Source organism: Setaria viridis, chromosome 3 (assembly GCF_005286985.2).
Source record: "Setaria viridis chromosome 3, Setaria_viridis_v4.0, whole genome shotgun sequence".
NCBI lineage: Eukaryota > Viridiplantae > Streptophyta > Magnoliopsida > Poales > Poaceae > Setaria > Setaria viridis.
The window spans coordinates 10,575,558-10,596,005 of record NC_048265.2 but is presented as its reverse complement, the minus strand read 5'-3'; the positions used below and the strand labels follow the sequence as shown (position 1 = coordinate 10,596,005).

The following is a 20,448-nucleotide window of genomic DNA, read 5'->3' as shown; positions in this document are numbered from 1 at the left end:
ACTTTCTCGCTCCCCAATTTCAGCCAGTTGCATCAGGGGGTCAATGCTATGTTCAGATTTTTTTTTTTGCGAGGAGTTATGTTCAGAATTAATCTTGCACCACGTTTAAAATTAGCGAAAAACAGTCCAAGACGGTGCTGCGGCTCAAGTGAACTTTTTTTTCCCTCTGAAGATTGGACATAATGCCAATGACATTCACCATCAAGGTGAAGCCGCGCAAGCACCAGTGGACTACAGAATGGATGGAAGCATCCAAAGCTGCTAGCTCCCAAGGGATCACAGGCGGGCGATTATACCAAAGCATCATCGGCCACTGGAGACACTATTTATATAATGGACATGCACTGAGACAGACACACAGGCACACAGCATCAGGTAATCACTCTGGGCCTGAGATCCCAAGACGAATTAGGCAGGGATCACCCGACAGATCTCATTTTAATATCCAAACGGAGACCACAATCATATAAGAACACAAGCTGCGGACGAGGGCTCCGCCGATAAATGCCCTTGCGGGCCATCACTCCAGTAAAACACTGTCCCTAAGCGCACGAATATGGCAATTATGTTTTTTACCAGGCGGGCTAGACGGATATTTACATAGGCTACCTACAGAAAGCAGTTAGATCTTCCAGCATAACTTGCTGTGCGGCAGACCGAGGATAGGAGCGGTAGCTTGAATGGCAAAATTATTACTTAGCGCACGATGACTCTGCCTTATAGCCTCAATGTGGTGTCCGCGGCCGCTGCAGAAGCTCCAGATCTCCCCTTTTCGGCGAGGAACTTGTCACAGTCCGCACCCTTCACGATGAACTCCATCAGAAGTTCCTGAAACAGTCTCTTCAGTGATTGCTTAAACCTCACGGAGCAGCTCTTATCACCCTCATCGACATCCTGCACTCCATCCCCAGCAAGGCATCCAACCTGGGCACCGTCCAGGTAAGCTCTGCAAGCTACAAGGATGCTGCGCCCATACTCGCGGAAATGGCCAGCAACAAAATCCTCAAAATTCTGCAGAAAGTACACCCACATCAGATTTGCATTTACCAAGGTTGTATATGACAGCCAAGATGGTTAAATGTCATTTAATTAAAAAAGGGTACTATATTACAAATTAAATTGCCATGTTGGAGCCCCATATTCACATGGCAGTTGACAACTTGCCATGGTTATATTAGTTTCCAAGAGTTCAGGATCATTACAGAAACAAGTACTCCTCCACTAACTAGGACAAGAAAAGAGGCATACCTTGGGTGGATTTCGAAGAGAATACAGCATTGTTCTGCATGATAGAAGGAATGTATCTTCATTGTATGTCAGGGATTTCTTCTCCCCATGAGGTGTGTTAGCTTGCATAGCATAACCAGGCTCATTGAAATAAGGTTTGGCATTCAAAACCAAAGCCTGAATGGAGACCAAGACCTGCAGCATAGTTGAATTGGATGGGTTCCACCTCTCACATCCACTGCCAGTCCATGTGTTTAGAAGGCTAAGGCACACCTTCCCACAAGCATACAAGTTTGGATTAAGCCGCAGACCACCAGCGCGGTAATTCACCATCTGTGGAGAATTAACTAATCATCATAAGATCCTTAACGCAACTGAAGAAACAAGGAAAATAACTGATGGAGATAAGCTGCTTAAGTCAAGAAAATCTTACTGGCGGTACATTTGGATATTGTGGAGGGAAGTAAATGTCAAAGAAGAAGAGCCCATCATGGTAAGGAGTGCCAGCTGGTCCCATAATGACAGCTCTAAGCAGGTCCATTCTATCCTCATACGCCCTCACAAATATAGTATCTATTTAATTTGAAGAAAAAACCAAGTTAACATATTTCTAAAAAGTATAAAAGCTAAATTATAATCTTATTGGTCCTTAAGAATAAAGTGCTTCTAACTTCTAAGTACTAAAATAGTAAGCAAATGTCATCAGGACAAGGCAATTCAACTAACAAAGGCATGGCGCATCGAGTCATACTAATGAAAAACATTAGTACAACCAGCATTCATAAAACCAGAGTATAGGAGGCACTAGCTACCTACCTGGCAAATCTTTTTCTAGTACTTTCCACTCATGCTGAATACGTTTCGCCCAGTCTTTTGATGGCTGTTGAAAGAACTTTAGCACTGAACTAAATTAAGGCAACAAGTGGTAGAGAGGGCATGTAAAAAAACTTACCTTTTTCACCACCTGGACCTTTCTTAACTCTGGCTTAGAAAAATAATGATCACTATGATCATCAACAGTATCAAATTGCTTAAACGCCTTGTATTTTTCCTCTATTTTATCATCCACGATCTTAGTGGGTTTGGTCTTATTTGCAATCTCAATAGCAATCGTCTGAGTCCACGGTAAGGAAGCCTCCACACCAAGTGGAATATCCAAGCTATCAAACTTGGAGGACAAACTATAGTTATACTCACTTTCAACAAGTGAAGCATCATAACCATCATCTTCATACTCATCTTCATCATATGCATAGTCTTCATCAAATCCCTCATCAGAATAGTTGTAAGCTGCATCGTCTTGAAACATTTTCAGGTTGTCAACCCATGGATTGGCATATTTTGGAGCATATGTGCTTGGGCCAGGAATTTCATGAACCAAACTACTCTAAATTTGTTTAAAGAAGAGAATCTGTCAGAAATTGACATGGAGCAGAAGCAAGTGGTATGAAAAAGGGAATGACATGAGGGAAATACCTTGCCATGCTTTGCCCAATCCATAGGGTATACGACAGTTTGCTTATTCTTGTCCACTGATGCTTTATTATCACCAATAATCATAACTCCATCAGGGTCATCATCATCAATTTCGATTACTTCATGAGGTACAACCTACGATTCGGAAGAAAACGCATCAATCAGAGTAGTTACCAGAACTGTATCAACATTCTTTCAGTACAGTATAATTGTAACATGCAGGCTGCTCAGAAGCTATTTATTTACCATATCAAATGCTCTAAAAAATGAGCGACATGTCAAAACAGTATAATACAGTGCAGATAAACTGGAAACAAAAGAGATCTGGCATGAAGAACCGAGGAACCTAGTTGTGTGATATGCAGGCAACACACATGGTATGTCTTTATTTGAAAAAAATATATATACCAGTTCCTTACAACAATAAAAAAAGTATGCTTCGAGAAATGGCAAGGACTACTTGTGCATCATTAAAAATTCCAAAGTGTTTCTGGCACTTCTACTAAGGAGGCATATTTTACAGTTTCATAGAGCTAAAAGATTATTTTGGAGTAGCATTTCTCCAAATGAACTAATTGGCAGAGATAATTTCTGGAGATCAGCTATAGTGCCCAGTGGCAAAGTATGCATGTGTGCTGATCGGCGGGCAGGTACTCAGTCAGGATTATGACATCCACAATAGAAGCCTGGATGGTTTTCAAGGCAACACCTAGGCGTCCAGGCCCTAAAAAATCCTGGGTGTCCCAGTTGCCTAACTTAAAAACAGCAAGAGAGGGGGAGGGAGGAGGAAGAATGTAACCGACCAACAAGGCCCAGGGCTACCGCTACCATTCCTCTTAAGAACCATGGAAGCCTGAAGCATATTGCCCAAAAGATGTCCAATATGGTTAAAAAACCCGCACCTTTTAAGCTGAAGGATGACCAGGGCTGCCGTGAGTTCCCAAAAGAAAAATATCAAGGACCTGGTAAATGAACCAAAGATGCAAGGGGAAGCAAGAACCTATTTTGTTCTAGGGAACGGAGCATCTCCAGCAGATACCCATTCCCCAATCCAACTACCATATTGGGAGAGTAGGTAAGAAAATAGTGCTCCAACAGTCCCTTTACCTTTCCCTTTTCCCAATAATTATTGGGACAACCTAATAATTCACCGCTGGATTGGGATGACATTATTGGGAGACTGCAAAAGTAACTCTCCCAATAAAGATAAAAGTGGTATTACGATATCCCTATTAACTAGTTATTGGGAATATTTATTGGGAGAATGCTGGAGATGCTCTAAAGAAGCTGATATAGTTAATAAAGTCATGATGTAATTCTGCTCTCCCATGCTAATTGTCTCTAAGAATTACTCCTAGGAAATTGTTCAGGGAGTGACATTTTTTTTTGGGTATACAGCAAACTGCAAAGAAAAAGAGAGAGATGATCATCAAAAACCATACATCTCACATTTCCTTCAAACATGACTCACGCCAAACTTATTAACTGCAATTTTGCAATCAGATAATCAGCAGGCCTTATCAAAACCTATTAGTTCTCTAGCACAATCGCAGAAAATCAACCACTCAACCCGACCAATCATAAGGTATCTAGAGAAATAGTCTCAATTCTGCGCCGATTGAGTTAGTCATTTTTACTGAGCATCACTGAAGGATCACATAACCAACCATTTTCTTCCAGTACAATCCGATGACAATCCCCAAACCGCATCAACCATCCACACGCACCACAATTCCCAATCCGAAACAACAATAGCAACAAAACCACGCGCAGTGAACAAAGGGGGAGGCGATTTCTACATCACCTGGCTCCGCTTCCTCTTATGGTGGCCCGAGGCCCACCCCCCGGCCGCGGCGGTCGCCGGGGACACCTCAACCACGTCGGGATCATCGAACGACGAGCTGCCCGCGCACAGGTAACTCCTGTGACGGGTACCAGATTCACCGGACCAACAAAATCCGCATCAGAATTGACGCAAGGGGGCTAAACCGAACGAAGAGAGCGGCCAAATAGATCGGCGCCGGGGGGTGACTCACTTGGAGGCGTGGGTCGCCATCGGGGGCGCAGCAATGCGATCGCCGCCGATCCCCCGCGCCGGCGGCCGCCGTTAGGGTTCCGGCGAGGTTGGTGGGGGAGGGTTTGGGTGGATGAGTGCGGCGTAGACTGACGAGAGAAAGAAATTTATACAGAAAAAAAGATTTTCGAAGAGGAGAAATGCGAAAAGGCAGTTTGGATTTTGCGATTTACAAAGGCCCGGTGCGCAGTGGGCCCTCGTCGGCTTTCTGCATTCAGGCAATCAGATCGCACGTGGGGCTTTACTTCAGTATATTTTGTGGACCCGGCGAACTTGGGAGGCTGGACTGTGGGCCCTGGGCTACTCACGTGCGTGTCTGGTGAATAATAAAGTATTGCCACACATGTTCTGATAATCTAAGGATTAGAAGTCGTGTGAGGATTAGAAGACGACTATCGATGCATCTAATCCGCATTGCAAGAACGAGCCACGCGCTCGCGCGGCTATGGACCATGGACTTGTATTATTTGATTTGCTTGAACTCTATGCATTGCACTGTGCATAGCCTACACTTACTCATGCTTTTCGTATGTACTAACTTCACAATATCATATAATTTTTTCTAAGTTTAAAAAAAATCAAATCTTTAATTCAATTTACAAAAAAAACATATAACATCAAATTAGTTTCATTAAATTTACTATGATATACTTATTTGATATTAAGAGGAACTCCTTTTTTTAGCCATTCAACTATATATTCAAGTGTGGTTTTGGTCATCCAATTTTGAAATAGAGATTGTTAACATCCAACTGTTGAGATGTTCAGATTTGACCTTCCAAATGGTTTGATGGGTTTTACGTGAACTACACATGGTAGTAGGCCCAAGTCATTTTTATACTCCCCCCTCCCAATGAATTGAGCATGTCACCATGAGAAACGTGAGCCCGCTATGGTCGGCAAGGAGGGCAAATGCCGGCGGAGCTTGGGCCGATGATGACCTTTGAGCGATGCGATCAATCAGCGCCAATCCGAGCCACCATATGGAGAAAGAAAAGGATGGTTAACGATGATGCCTGACGGGTGGGCCTAGTGCCACTTGCCGTCCAAACCAGTGAAATCCACCTTGGAACCAGTTTGACAGCCAATTCGTTCGGTTTTGATAGTTAGGTGAAAATTTCTAGTTTTAGAATTAGACGGGCAAAATGAGACTCAAGCAATGATTAAAAAAATGGATTTTTTTTCTAGATGTAAATATATAATTTTCTATGAAATTAGTTAAATTTAGATAAGTTTGACTTAGGATAAAATCAAAACAAACATTTTAAAATGAGTAAATATATCTTAAACCCTCGTATCCATTTCCATGTTTGGCAAGAGTTGGAAGAAGCATGAAAATGTAAGATAGAAGTTGATATACATAACTTACAAGGAGTTAACTTTTAGTCCTAATCTTTTGTTTAGCTGGTTATGATAATTAAGAGGAGGTGTTCCTTTTTTACCATCAAGCGAAGTTTGGAGTATAAAAACATGGAGTAAAACACTGTATCTCATTTTAGCCTTTATTCAAAATTTGTTAACAAGTAAAACACTATTGGCTCATGTTCACCTTTGTCGCATTAATGGCACGCCTATTAAGTTTATTGACTCTTGATGAGAAATATGATTCATACAGGTACGCACCTTCTTATAAATCCTTCAAAACTGCTCAAATTTGACTTAAAACTGACATGGTGCGTTTCTATCTGCATAGAAAATTAAATAAAACACTAAAAACAAGACACAGTTATGAAGTTTTTTAAAAATATATTATCTCTAAGAAATTAGCCACTAGTTCGTCGAAAACCGACATGAATGAAGAAGCTGTTAAGGGTTTGAGAGTGATGATGATAGTTTTTCCTTTTCTTTAGAGCTCCAAATGGATTTTAAAAACTGAATTACTCATTATGTTCTAAAATGTAGGTTTGTTTTGGTTTTGTTGTAAGTCAAACTTTTCTGATTTGGACTAAGTTTATAGAAAAAATATAACAACATTTGTAACATCAAATTAATTTTGTTAAATCCCCCATACAATATGTCTTGACAGTGCATGTATTTAGGGTACACAAATTTAGAGTTCGCAGTAAGAAATTAAGAGAAATGTTTCCAACTTTTTCCCCCAAACACATGTTCGTTTTAAAACTTGGAATTTATTGAGACCGACGACGCTGCCGGATTTGCCCTTTGATACGTTGCCTTTTTTATTTAATTTCAGAGTGCAGTACGAGCAAATATATATACAACTGCACTGTCAATAATTTAGACAAACCTTTAAAGAACACACATTTACATATTTTTCACTCTCAAGTCTCAATGTAGAATTACAACCCAAACCCAGGCACTCCACACTGGAGCTGCCTTTAGCTTAACAATATCAGTTCCGCAATCATGCGTATATACCGTTCCACATTTACAAGACACACAAAAGTAACACATACACCAGGCAGCATTTTATTTGGAATACACAAGCATCAGCAAACACACAATAATTACTGATAAAGGGTCCCAATTTCATTACTGATGTAGGGAGCAGGCTTTTTTTAGATAAAGGATAAAATCCGGCCGCTGGATATATATACAGCCAGTGTAGGGAGCAGGCTTGCTCTAGTTTACTGGCCGCTGGTGATTCCAGCCTCAGAGAAGGCAGCGGCAAGCTTCGGCAGAAGCTTACCAAGCATAATCTTGAAACCGGTTGAACAGCTCTTGCTGCCATCCTCTGATATGTATGCTTTGTCGTGTGCATGTCCAACGAGATCACCACCAAGATAAGCCTCGCAGGCATCCAGAATGCATGGGGCGCGACAAGTGAAGTGCTCCTTGACCAACTTCTCAAAATGCTGAATTTGGAAAAAGGGAGAAATACATCAATATGTATCTTCTTAAGATTGAGCGATACAGCAGAACTTAGCTAAAACAGTACAGATTGACACATTACTCAACTCATAGCATTCTAACTTCAGAAGCACTATTTACTTTTTCTAGTTGGATAGGACTTACGAGTTCAGTTGAAGCATATGAACTGTTGAAGTAGATGCATAAAAAGTAATAAGTTTTCAGAGATTATTCAGTACGAAAACTTCAGAGCTGATGGCATACCTTTGGTGGTTTGTGCAAAACATACATCATGGATTTGCATGACAGCAGGAAAGCATTCTCATTGTAAGTGATGGAGTTCTTCTCTCCATCAGCCTTCCCCAAAAATTTGTCATAGCCCGCCTCATTGAAATAAGGTTTTTCATTGAGAACAAGGGCCTGAAGGGATAACAGCAGTTGAAGAACAGTCGAGTTCTCTGGATTCCACACTTCGTTACCAGTTCCTGTCCATGTTTTCAGAAGGCTGAGGCATACTTTTCCCGACTCATACAAATTCGGGTTCAGGCGGAGACCACCAGAGTGGTAGTGAACAGACTGAAAAGAAAATTTACAGAGTTCTTTACTATTTGATAAAAAAAGAACCGGAAGATTTATGCAAGAACAGTAGAGACTAGATGGAAGAACTTACAGGTGGTTCATGGGGATAGTCAGGAGGAAAGAAAATATCAAAGAAAAAAAGATTATCATGATAAGGTGTTCCAGCTGCCCCAACAATGCAAGCCCTCAGAAGATCCATCCTTTCCTCAAAAACTCTTGCATGAATACCATCTGCATAGTTGAAACAAAGCATACATATAATCGTCAAAATATATCCCATCACCTTTTTAGATGGACTTACTGCATTTAATGCTAATGAACTGAGCCTAGCTCAGTAAAACACAGACCACACAAGTTCATGTCCTTATAGACGCAAATTTGGGTGCCTATTTCCCACCTAGTTCATCCTAGGTTGGTCTAGGTCTTTTTTACTACATCTAATAAAATAGAATAACTTATTTTTTTAATTGCATCAATGATAAGATTATGATCACTTAGTAATAGGTGGCAAATATTTTTTTCGTCAACCAAGGCCAAGAACCTCCAAAGAGAATTGTTGTGCTACCCACCATCATTATGTTTCCAATTGTTCATGTAGTGCAGTAGCAGTTTAACAGCTTACTTTACACTGAATATGCACAAGCCCATACACACTACACATACTACACCTAATTGATTTTTCAGTACTCATGAATGGATATGAATAAGTGTAACTGCTTGAGATGGAATAATTGCATGCTTTTTTTTTGGAAAGGAAAACAGGGGTAGATATATTATATTATAGAAGGAAAGAATATAAACCCTACATGGAAAAGGCTTCCTTTTCCAAAAAAAAAACATAGAAAAGGCCCTTGGGCCCGAACAAAAGGGGAAAAATTGTAACTGAGGGATCTAAAGGAGAAGCAGCAGTCTAGTCTAGAGCATCAAGCCAAGCAAGAACTGACTGCTTAAGAGATCATTGAATCTGTGTTCTTTCAGCTAGATTTCATCCTTGAAACCTTTCCTTCATCCAGTGAAGGAATGCCGATTTCCTTCAAAATAAATAGTGTTCCAGTATCCTGTGGAGTTTGGAGTATTTTGACTTACACCTAGCCTTAGACACCAATGCATGTATGCAAGCACACAACGTCATGGTACATATTGACTACCAATAGTTCCAACTATCTCTAAGAAATACCAAGTGAAATAGACAGCTACTGAAGTTTCACATTTAAAACAGGAATCAGTTACAGAAAGTGCTCTGATTGAATAAACTACAAACAACAGAAAAGAGCACCTGGTAAATCATTTTGCAGGATCGTCCATTCTTGTTGGACCTTCTTCACCCAACCTCTTGTAACCTAAGAGGATAGAAAATAACCATCATTACACAGAATACTCTGTAGGCACCAACGGCTATCACTTGAAACAAAATGAAACTGAAAGCTTCAGAAGATGCATTACATTTTCATGGCCACTTTCCTTCACAAAGTGATGATCTGAACAGTCAGTCACCACATCAAATCTTTTTGAGATGTTATCTTCTGAAGAGAGATTTGGCTTCTCAATCTTTGCCACCAGCTCCACAGTCAGTTTTTCTTCTGGCAATTCGTCTGCAGATGTCTGCATTTCTGCCGTCATAATAATTTGATATTGAGGATCTACCACAACCTGGAAGAAAAACTTCACCTTAGAATTCTGAAAAAAAAAAGTCTTATTTTGAAGAGATAAATGGAACTTACTGAGCTTGGTGATGGAGAACCATGAGTACCAAACAAACTAGTAGCCACATTTGTCAGGAAATCAAAAGCTGTCTTGGGAAAGAGAAAAGCAGTGGCTTTGCACAAGGAACCAGTGCAGTCAGTAGACTCCAGAGCAATCTGAATAAAAAATGTTCTGTCATCTCTTAGTAATTTTAAAAAGGTGAAGATCCATAATTGGTTTCATACAGGATAGAGAGAGAAACAGACGTTTGCATTTTCATGGTGCATTTCCTCCTGCTCAGCCACGTCTACTGAATCACCGGTAGCATGTTCCTCATGCATCGATTCTAGTGAACTATCAAGAAGCTTATCCAATCCAATTATTTCAAAATGCTGCACCTGACATTGGACAAGAGAGAGATCTGTTACATAGTATGTTGAGGCACATATCTCAAACTCAAAAGAAGATCAGAAAATATTACTGATATATAAGAATCAACAAAGAACACAGCTTAAGAAAGTAAACAATTGACCAAACATGACCAGGATCCAGGACTAGCACTTAAGAAGATAGTGGCAGAGCTAAAGCTAAGCTTACCTTGGATATCACACCATTAGCCCATTGGACTTCGATTCCATCATCCTTGTACCCAAGCACATTTCCGATGCATGATAAGAAGTCAGAGTGGGTATCCAATGATTCCCTGCTTGCTAATGACCCATTTGTGAGATCTGCTTCAGACTTGTCTATGTTCACAGCTGACCTGATAACAACCTCACCAGTGCAGAAGGAGAAATCTGGGTGCTCTACCAGTTCGTAAGCACTCACAGTCTCCACTGTAGGGCCACTTCTTCCATAGCTGACAGCGTCACTGCCTGCAGGACTAATCCATTTTACATTTACTGTCCGCTCGAGTGCATCCACATCTCTCACTATCCCAGTTCGTTGACATCTTGCAGAATCCTCAACAGCCAGTTTCTCCAGGACAAATTGCCCTGGCCAAAAATCATAATCGCCAAGGGTACTCACAGGAACCAGTGTCTGGGGTTCCAGACCAAGAGATATGCTTCCATTTTGCCATAGAACATCAACAGTGCTCTTTGTCTTGGAGACAATATATGTTTGAGAATAACCTGAACTATAATTTTCCAAACGCATGTGCCCATGAGAGTCGCACTTCCAGGCTTTACTAAGAATGCAAGACTTCCCAGAATCCATCCACAGACATCCATGGTCATCAGATGTAAGAGCACACCAATCACCCAGTTGCCAATTAGCATAAGGGAAGCATGACAGCAAAGTGAGGTTCTTTGGATCCTGAATGTTTCCAGGACTTGATGATTTATCTCCCCAAACATTGGTCACAGATGTAATCCAGTTCACATGCACCAGCCCAACATCTACATGAGAGACAACACCATCATCTCTATTGGCCCTCCATGATCCACACAACCATGTTGCTGACTCGAAAATCGAGGGTTGGACAATCCTCACACGTTGACCGGGATAGTAAAAATAAGGTGCATCTTCAAAAAGAATAGGAGGAATGGGCTTCAGTGCCTCAGAATCCCTTACCAGCATTTCACACTTCGCCCCGTCACTGAACAAAAGAGTAACAAGGTCAAATGCTCTGATCACCCGTCCAATCCATGGTCCCATAACGACGCAGTCCCCAGAAACGAAGGATCTCACTCTTGATAGCTTCTTGCTGTTTACATCTGTAATTATGTCACCAGAGCTTGTCTCCAAGTCAACAAACATTGCAACACCAACAACGCGTCCAAGCTGACCTGAGGGATCAGAAACAGGGCAGACTATGTCCCCATGCAGAAACCCTCTTTCAAAAGTCAGAAAATTATCGATCTTGCCAATGCTCTCGTCCAGGCTGGACAAGATATTTTGGGCATGGTCACTGTACGTAAATTCACATTCTTCTTGGTCTTCGCTGTCACTGGTCCCACTATATGACTCACTATCCGAGTCAATTGCAAACAAGTCCATGATTGCAAGTCCTGCAACACCACTCTTGGTCATTTCATACGGTATAAAAGGCAACCTTGTCAAGACATGTTGGATTCAATGAATTCTCACCTTCTTAGAATAAGTTGTGTACTGTATGGATAACGTGGTAATCTCAAGAACAACCAACAATATGCAAGTTGACGTTTGGAATGGCAATATACCAAGGCAGCTGGCCAAGTATTCCTGCAGAAAATAAAGGCAATATAGGAGGATTAGAGATCATAACGAGACAAAAGAATATAGAACTAGATCTTTTTACGGTGTTTGCAATGTGTTGGGAGGTACCAGCACCTAAAGAACACCAAACATTTCCCCAGAGGTTAATTAACTTAAGGATAATTTAGGTCCCTTTTTTTTGTCAAAGTAACAGTTCCAAATTGTTAAAACCCTTGGTGTGCTCATGATTTCTCTCTTTAACATTTAGTTCTGCTATTGGCATTGGAGTTTTTGTTGCTCCATATGCTTATTTCCTTTTTGGTGCCCTTCCATTCCGCCATGACAACTGAAAAACCATGATTATATCAACCACATGAGGAATGGCAGGAAAACCTTATGGAGGCGTTTTCATTATGATATTATGTAATAGGCTAATCTATTACCTATCCACTCCCATGATCTGTATGGCCCCTTAGCCTTCTACTGATGTTGATGGCAAAATTTGTCTTCATCTTCTCAACCACAAATAAATTAACCATGAGAGGATTGGATAAGAATTTCTCTCTACCCTTATTTTCTAATTTTGAGTTAATACATGTCCTATGATTTAAGTACCTCTAGTTATGGATCATTGGACTACAACAAACGCATGACCGTTATAACTTTGTGGGCACCACAAAATGTCACGTTGAAGGAAATCGGTGTATTACCTTCCACCGTCCAGAAGTACTTCTTGATATTTTGGTAGAGGTTGTGTTCACACAGCCAGCACACTTGACTGTTAATGCCAAAGGAGAATTACCCTGATATAGCTGCTGCTACTAACAGCTGGAGGAGACTTACCCAAAATAGTAAATAAGGTAGTATTTTTGCCAAAGGAGATTTGCCCAAAGAGCAGCCTGAAACTAAAGCTAGAACTAAAACTAGTGCCAAAGGAGATTTGCCCACAGAGAGATCTGGAGTGCCAAAGGAGATTTGCCCAAAAGAACCAGTAAGTAATGCCAAAGGAGATTTGCCCAGCAAATCAGCTAATACACGACGGAGGAAACCTGAACGGGAACGGAACCTTCTGAAACTTCCACCAAACTAAATGAGGGATTTCTAAGGGGGGTCATTTAGAAGTATCTTGCTGCTGATATTTCATTCAATCAGAGTAACAGCTCAGGATAAACCGACAAAGTGATGAACTCTGAACTATGTTTGCCAAAGGAGATTTGCCCTAAAACAAGGACTTTCTTGTGAAGGGTGGTAATTCCAATAGAGGAAATGCCAGCTGCCAGAAGGTATTCTCTGGATGATCAGAGGACTTAAGTGACCAGGAGCATCAATCCACAATCAAGCACAATCACACAGAAGAGAATATGCTACCATCTGGGTGACCAGTACTCAAGAAAACAACCAAGGTTACAGCTTTTCATCAGAGAGGGCTTCACTTATAATGCGATCACAGAATAGAGTGGTCTTTCCGAACCGATTGCAAAGATCAGCAGACCCTGAAACCATATAAAGACAGATTAGTCCAAATGTTCATCTTATTACAAAAATAATACCAAGCAAGCCCACAAAGAGGAAAAAAAAATTCCATGCTTCAGAAAATATACTGATCAGGTAAGATCAGACTTTTAAGGATGAAGGCAGTAGCCAATGCCCTCAATTTCTCACTATACTAGGCTATTTCCAGGGATGGAGTTTGTCAGAATAAACATAGTGAAAAGTTAAAACTGTTTCAAAATTAAAAGTTATAGCATAATAAATAAGAAACAGATCAGAAGAAGCTACCTTTTTTTCTCAGAATAAAACCAAGCTCAAATAAAAAGTTCCTTTAAGTTTCGTGACATCACTGGTCTTATTGATTGTTCAGTAGCAACAAAATACTAATTATTGATAAAAAAACCCGTCAAATTCTTTTCTGCCACTTTGTTTAAATTCACATTTTGTTTACAAAACACCATAATGACTAGTCTAAAATACCTAAGAATTAAAAAGTCAGTTCAAACTGACAAAATAGAAAACATATGAATCTAAGGGACGGGTAAGCGAAACTGTTATATTAAGGAAATTAAGATTATTACCAAAGTAGCAGCAGAAATTGGAAGTACAGACCTTCACTTGCTATGAACACACACACATATGTAAACATGTAAATGTTATTTCTCTGATCGATGTAAATCTACAACAAATAGTATGTCCCTTTTCCACCGCAAGGTCAAATTAAAATAGGTATTTCAGTACAATGAAACTTCTTCAAGTTCATGCTGAAGCACTAATACTCTAATAGATGGGGCATGCAAAAACCAAATCATCCAAAGAAGATAGAGTGGATGATTCGAAAAATCTAGATCACAAAAACCAAAACTTCACATTGGAAGCCCCTAAAATAACCTAGAAACTTTATTGAATCGAAGAACCTATCAGACAAACAAGTTCGGATCATGGGAACCTAGTTTTTTAGTTAACAAATGTCAACTTGTGAACTTGACTTGTAGTTTAGATTCTTCCTAGTAAAAATGGTAACGACAAATCTTCCTTTTCCTTTGGGTTCTAGTTTGAGAACCACTTTTTTTTTTCAAAAAAGGGATTTGGCTCAGGATCGCCCATTTTTCATTCCAGGGTTTCTCTGAATTTGGAAGTTATCACTTAGCAGGTTTCCATACCAAGGTTCAATACAATCAAGTCCGTAGCGTCTACCGATTTCGCCACATACAGTTCGATATCTAATCACTTATAAGCAGCTAAGTGACAACCCATCCAATGAACAGGCCTCCCAAACAGATCAAATACAACAAATTACCACTCCATACTAGTCGCTTCCTCCTAAAAACAAGCAAAGATGGGGTCAAACTAAACCTTAGCACCCTATCCAATAATTGAAAAATGAAAAAATTCATCCAATCCCACAAACTTCAAAGCCAACAAATAATTCAGATATTTCGCTTTCAATCGACAAAAAAAGAGCTAACGACATGACATCTGCGATACCCAAATTTTCACGCTGAGATATGACAGAACTACAAGTAGCGAAGTTTGCCACCTAGGCCGCCGCGTGCTCTTTTAACAACGATCGCGCGGCTGGTAGTCACCGCGGCAGGAGAGGGGGAGGAGCAGCGGTTGCGCCACCGCTAGAGGCGGGGAAGCCGGGGGAGCGGCGGCGCGCCATCAACAGAATGCGAAATGAACATCCAAACCAGGAACCAAAATCGAGGCCGGGTGAAATGGCATCCATACCTGTGACAATTCCCACCCGCCGCCATGCTTCCTCCCGCGATCCCACGAACCCAGACCCGATCACCGAAGAAGAGGAAGCTACCCTCCTCTTCCCCCAAGCCTCAATCCATCCCCGAACCCTTCGACCATGGCCAGCAAGCTCCTGAATTCCAACGGTTCCAAATCCTCCAAGGAAGCAAGAAAGGAAACCGAAGCCAAGACGCACACCGCCACCACCAAGTCGCACCAAATCACAGCACGGAGCAGTGGAACACTGGAGTGGTCGTGCCCACCGATATTTCAAGTGGCAGTGAGGACGTCAAAGCCTAGAGAGGTTCTTGCTGGGTGCTCGGCGGCTGCTCGAGTGGCCGTGGTGGGGGTGCCGGCAACAATTTCTACGGTGCGCAAGCGCAAAGGCCTCGCCTTTCCGGTGCCACACTCAATTCTTTTGGCTTCTTTAATCGAGAGCGGGCCTCATTGCGCTGCGCTAATGGGATTCCGTCCTGCCGCTTTACGAGCTCGCCTTTTTCCTCTTTTTTTCTTCTCAAGTGGTGCGAACTGAAGCCTTCGGTTGGGCTCTCGAATTTTCATTTCCTCGCCGTGATCGACGTTTACTCGCGTGAAATGATGCGGACCTAACTCACGGTGGAAGTAAATCAATCAGCCAGTAAATTGACCGGTTAATGGAGCTAAACGGAGGCGATTGCCGATTGGGTTCTTCCTTCCCGTGCCACGTCAAGTCGGCCTTTCATTTGTTTAGCATGATTGCTCTGGGATTCACACTTGTCGTTGGTAGAAATTTCCTACTTTCATCTCACGGACTTCTTGCTGGCGTCTCGGCTCCGAGTTTCTGGAAATGTGAACAAATTTAAGTTCAGCTTCCACGATGATTGTCACGATATTGGCTTGAAAAAATATCTATTATGTTTTGTAAAATAGTATCTATCTCTATTATTATAAAAATAACTCCCTAAATTATATTTAGATTATACAACTTTTACTATTATAAAAATAATATATTAACACATGAATCTTTACCTAATTTCACAAATTCACAACAAATATTCCAAAGCAACATTCTAATTTTGTATTCTAAATTGTCCACATTTGGCGTTATTAAAAATTAGCCAAAGTACCTACATCATGTATATATGTTTCTAAATTACTCACTTATATCATTATTAGGTAGAAAAATACTAACTTAAGGCATATATATACCATATATACATGTTTGTGAAAAGCGCTAAGCATATCTATTTCCATGTCAAACACATAGCTGCCGTTTCAACTAAACGGATGCCAAATATACATTGAGGCGCGATGCAAAAAAGAAAATATGAATAGGAATGGAACATCTTGTAACCGAGGACTAAAGTATTAGATAAGAAAATATGTGTTAGAATACGAACAAAAATGAGAAAGCTTGCAAAATTAAGCAATTCCCTGCGACACCGTGAAGGGATCGTGACACCCAAAGAGAGGGTGAATTAGGTGTTCTAAAAACTAAGACTCCGAGCACATATAAAAACCTATTCTAATTTCTATCTAGACGTGCACTAGATTTTTCTATGTGTTGCTATCTGTACCGCAAAAGAGTTTTGTACTCTAGGTTCCAATCCTATAAACTATGCATTTAATAAAGGTAAACGTAAAAATGTAAGTGCAATAAAAAATACGAAAATAAATGAGGTAGAGAAGAAAAACTCCCGCGTGACAACACGGCAATTTTTACCGGGTATCGGAAAGCAAAGCTTTCTACTAGTCCTCATTGTTGGAGCCCCCCCTTAAAGGGAATGCCTGCGCAAGGGCATAAACTACCCGGTCAAGTAATTCCGTAGGATAGTCGACGGGCCTTTCCACGCGCAAGTGGGTCTCCGCCTAACTTTTACCGGATGCTTCTTGCCGCTCTTCACTTGGTAGAGATTCGTCAAAACACCGAGGGCCTCTACTCCCTCTCACAAGCACCGACGGCCACTCCACAAACGCGGTTGGAGGGTCTCGCAAGACTTACAAGTCCTGGATTTACAACTCTTGGTGCGTGCAGGCACCGATACAATGGAAGTGTGCAAACTTTGCCTAACTCTAGGATAAACCCTAAATAAATGCTCTAATAGGCTTAAACTAGCACTAATCAAGACCTAAGCCTTATGCTAATTGTCTTAATCTTTACTTTAGCACTTTGGTGGTTAAAGCACTTGTGTGTATGTGAGAACCAAGTCTATAGGTTCTCCAAGCTCTAACACACCTCAAATACCCGGGAAATGGGGTATATATAGCCCCAGCTCCAAGAACTAGCCGTTACATAGCCGTTGTAACTTTCTGCGTATCACCGACTCATTCGCTGCCATGGTTATTGTAGTCACCGTATAAATCGGTGAGACCCAAATTATACTCCAAACCTCCTAGAGCTGATTTTGAGCCGAGCCGATGATCACCGACTGATTACCAAAGTATGAATCGATAGTAACAGTGCACGCGCCTACCTTGGCCCTGCCTGTAGTCACCGACTAAATCGGTGATGGTTACTGTTACCAGAGTATGAATCGGTGGTAATAGTGCACGCGTCTACCTTGGTCCTGCCTGTGGTCACCGACTGAATCGGTCATGGTTATTGTTACCAGAGTATGAGTCGGTGGAATGTGTTGGTGCATATTTTCAGTAGGATTCGCTTCAAATCTATGCGTGTCTTTGTCCCGGCTTCATTACCATCATTTGTAAGCCTTCGAATAAGGCTATTTCTGGATTTTTTACTATCATTTGGATGTCGTAGAATTCTTCTAAGTCTTTCTTTTTCTTCTCGCTTTGATGGTTTTGTAATTCATCCTTGGGACCTATAAAATACCTATAAAGGTACATCTTGTAAACACATTAGTCCTAATGACTACGTTGTCATTAATCACCAAAATCATTATGGCCTAGAATCATTTTCCTTACAGCCCGAAACATGAGAAATCTTTCGGTTTAGTGAAAATATTGAATTGACTATAGAAGCCTCAAAGGAAACGAAAAAAACACATGAGATCTAACCTAAAATGGTAACAAAACCAACTCTTGTTGGGAGGGGGATATACCCGATATTCCCGAGTTCAACAAACCAGCGCCCACGATGCAAAGCCCCCCAGCACTCCTGCACTCCCTACCCCTGAAAGTGCACCCATCCTTTTCAGGATCCGGGGATCGCCTGCAGAATATCCCTTCCACATGGCCGTTGCACACACCGCTGGAAGTGCAGGCGGCGCAACAACACTGGCCTCTCCTTTTCCCTTCGTGACACAGCCTTTCTTTTCCGGCCACCGGAAAAGCATGTCAAGGTATTCCTAGTTGGAGTTTCAGGTCTCCAAACGCATAAGAAAAAATAGCCACACCCAGATGGCCGCCGTTTCGTGTCGGAATTAGCATGGATTTTGCTGTCCTTTTTGGCACGTCAAAATGTTGTTGCAATGGGATGCATTGCCCAACTTTCTCGTCGTCTGAACGTGAAGGGATCCTTTGTGATTGAAGAGGGGGTTGGAGTTGGCAAGTGGCGTGTGCTCAGCTCAAGGGATCATGTGATGGCTCTCCGCTTTTTGAGGTATCCCAACTGGATATTCTAGGGAACATGAATGGAAGAAGGGAGTGAGTGATACATGCTGAAAACGAAATGGGTTTTGGATGATCTGCAGAATATGCTCCCATCTGATCCACCTTGTTACGGAAGAGTGTGAGTGTGTGGATTCAAATAGCAATCGTCATACTTTTTATGTCATGTTTGCTTGACAAACCAGTTCATCGTAGCTGACACGCCTAGAGATATCAGGTCTGTCTCGACTTTTCGAACATGGACATGGTGTGGACTCCGGGTTGTCAAACCGCTACAGCGCTAATTACATTTTTTATATTCTCATGTACTCACTTCCTAGCCCCGCTATGCCGGGGCCATTAGTTGGCGAGCGTTCGCTGCTACATGTTAGCGGCGACCGAAGATACCGTTCTTCTTCCTCCTCCTATTTTTCTTCCTCCTTCAAATTTCTTCCCTCAAACAGCCGGATGACCCCAGCTCCGCCGACCTCCACCACCTACCACGACCGGTGGCGACCGTGCTACTCCACCCACCTCCCGCCGCCACCTCCTCCCCAACCCTTCCTAACCGCTTCTCTTCGTCGCCCCCGCCGCCGGCACCGCCCACCGAGGGTCCTCCACCATCCAGCCGGTGGCGCCATCGCCACCCGACCTTGCCACCCGTAGCCCGCAGCTGCTACCGGACATGCCGCCGCCAGCAGCCTTCTCTCTATCGTCGGACATCATAACCCCAAATCCCCAAACCCCAAACCCTAAAGACCCTAATCAGACTCCTCCAATACTAGGAGCAGGATCTCACCAGCCGGTGATGGCCGGTGGCGCTAATCTGTTTTTACAGAGGGGCGATGGGATTTGAGACTTGGGAGATGAGCGGTGGCAACAAAAGCACAAGGAGGCTACCCCTCTGGGTCACGTGCGTGGGCACAATGGGTGCCGCGTGTCGTTCATCGGTAGCAGCTAGCGACGCTCGCGCGCCCAATAAGGAATTTGGCAGAAGAAGACAAGGTTTCAAGTGGCTTCTTTCCATGGAGCACGCATTATCGATACACATCATGTATCTGTCTAAGATTATTTGGAGCAAGAGCATCTCCACTATATGGATTGCTATACCTAAAAGTTTTAGGCTATGACCTAAGTTTCTCTCTCCAATATGAAAATATACCAATCCAACTCTGAATTGGTAAAACTGGAAGCATGAGCACGGGAGCGCCAACTGCCTGCTCGGAACTTCTCCGCACCCGCGCGCGCCACCGCGCTTTCCCCGGACGGTGACTCCTTTGACGGCCGGACCTCACTGCTAACCTTGTCGCCCACAAGGCCTCACCTCTCTAGCCACCGGATCCCACCTTGTAGCTCACCGTCACCATCCACATCCCCAATTTTGCTCCGCCACCTCTAGCTGACCAGCTCCCGCCTGTTCGGCCGTTGCCCTGGGTGAGGGCGAACTGTGCCGCCATGGAAGGGAGATGACGGCGTGAGGAGACCATGTAGTTGGAGCTTGATTTACCTTATTTGGAGCTCGATTTGTCGATTCGGCTGTGGAGGGAACTCGAGGGGGGTGGCGGTGTCAGGGATAGATCCCCAGTACTCGCAAGGAAGGAAGAAGACGGGCTCCTACTAGGATTCCTCTATAATCCTATTAGGACTCATAACACATA

At 42.3% G+C, this 20,448-nt stretch overlaps 2 protein-coding genes across 2 annotated transcripts; both read right to left on the bottom strand.

Annotated features, from left to right (window-relative positions):
* Positions 1-376: 376 nt before the first annotated feature.
* LOC117849024 (putative ubiquitin-conjugating enzyme E2 38) lies at positions 377-4,899 on the bottom strand. Its single transcript, XM_034730634.2, has 8 exons — positions 4,740-4,899; positions 4,508-4,625; positions 2,704-2,838; positions 2,180-2,614; positions 2,044-2,107; positions 1,661-1,800; positions 1,249-1,560; positions 377-1,011 (listed from the first exon to the last, which is right to left on the bottom strand). Exons 1-8 carry the CDS (start codon positions 4,757-4,759, stop codon positions 718-720), a joined length of 1,518 nt encoding a protein of 505 aa, XP_034586525.2. The 5' UTR covers positions 4,760-4,899; the 3' UTR covers positions 377-717.
* Positions 4,900-7,026: 2,127 nt separating this feature from the next.
* LOC117847583 (probable ubiquitin-conjugating enzyme E2 24) lies at positions 7,027-15,736 on the bottom strand. The gene is made up of 11 exons (XM_072292678.1): positions 15,254-15,736; positions 12,739-13,521; positions 11,942-12,055; positions 10,448-11,862; positions 10,117-10,248; positions 9,889-10,026; positions 9,611-9,817; positions 9,444-9,507; positions 8,259-8,398; positions 7,853-8,164; positions 7,027-7,593 (listed from the first exon to the last, which is right to left on the bottom strand). Exons 4-11 carry the CDS (start codon positions 11,849-11,851, stop codon positions 7,366-7,368), a joined length of 2,625 nt encoding a protein of 874 aa, XP_072148779.1. The 5' UTR covers positions 11,852-11,862; positions 11,942-12,055; positions 12,739-13,521; positions 15,254-15,736; the 3' UTR covers positions 7,027-7,365.
* Between the last annotated feature and the right edge of the window lie 4,712 nt (positions 15,737-20,448).

What these genes read in the sequence shown, in the direction of transcription:
- LOC117849024 (XM_034730634.2), bottom strand. Translation starts at nt 4,759, where the DNA reads ATGGCGACCCACGCCTCCAA. An exon ending in ATTGGGCAAAGCATGGCAAG is followed by an intron (nt 2,615 to 2,703) that starts GTATTTCCCTCA and finishes AAACAAATTTAG; the next exon opens with AGTAGTTTGGTTCATGAAAT. An exon ending in ACTAGAAAAAGATTTGCCAG is followed by an intron (nt 1,801 to 2,043) that starts GTAGGTAGCTAG and finishes CAAATTAAATAG; the next exon opens with ATACTATATTTGTGAGGGCG.
- LOC117847583 (XM_072292678.1), bottom strand. Translation starts at nt 11,851, where the DNA reads ATGGACTTGTTTGCAATTGACTCGGATAGTGAGTCATATAGTGGGACC. An exon ending in CTAATGGTGTGATATCCAAG is followed by an intron (nt 10,249 to 10,447) that starts GTAAGCTTAGCT and finishes GTCCAATGTCAG; the next exon opens with GTGCAGCATTTTGAAATAAT. An exon ending in CCTGCAAAATGATTTACCAG is followed by an intron (nt 8,399 to 9,443) that starts GTGCTCTTTTCT and finishes TCAACTATGCAG; the next exon opens with ATGGTATTCATGCAAGAGTT.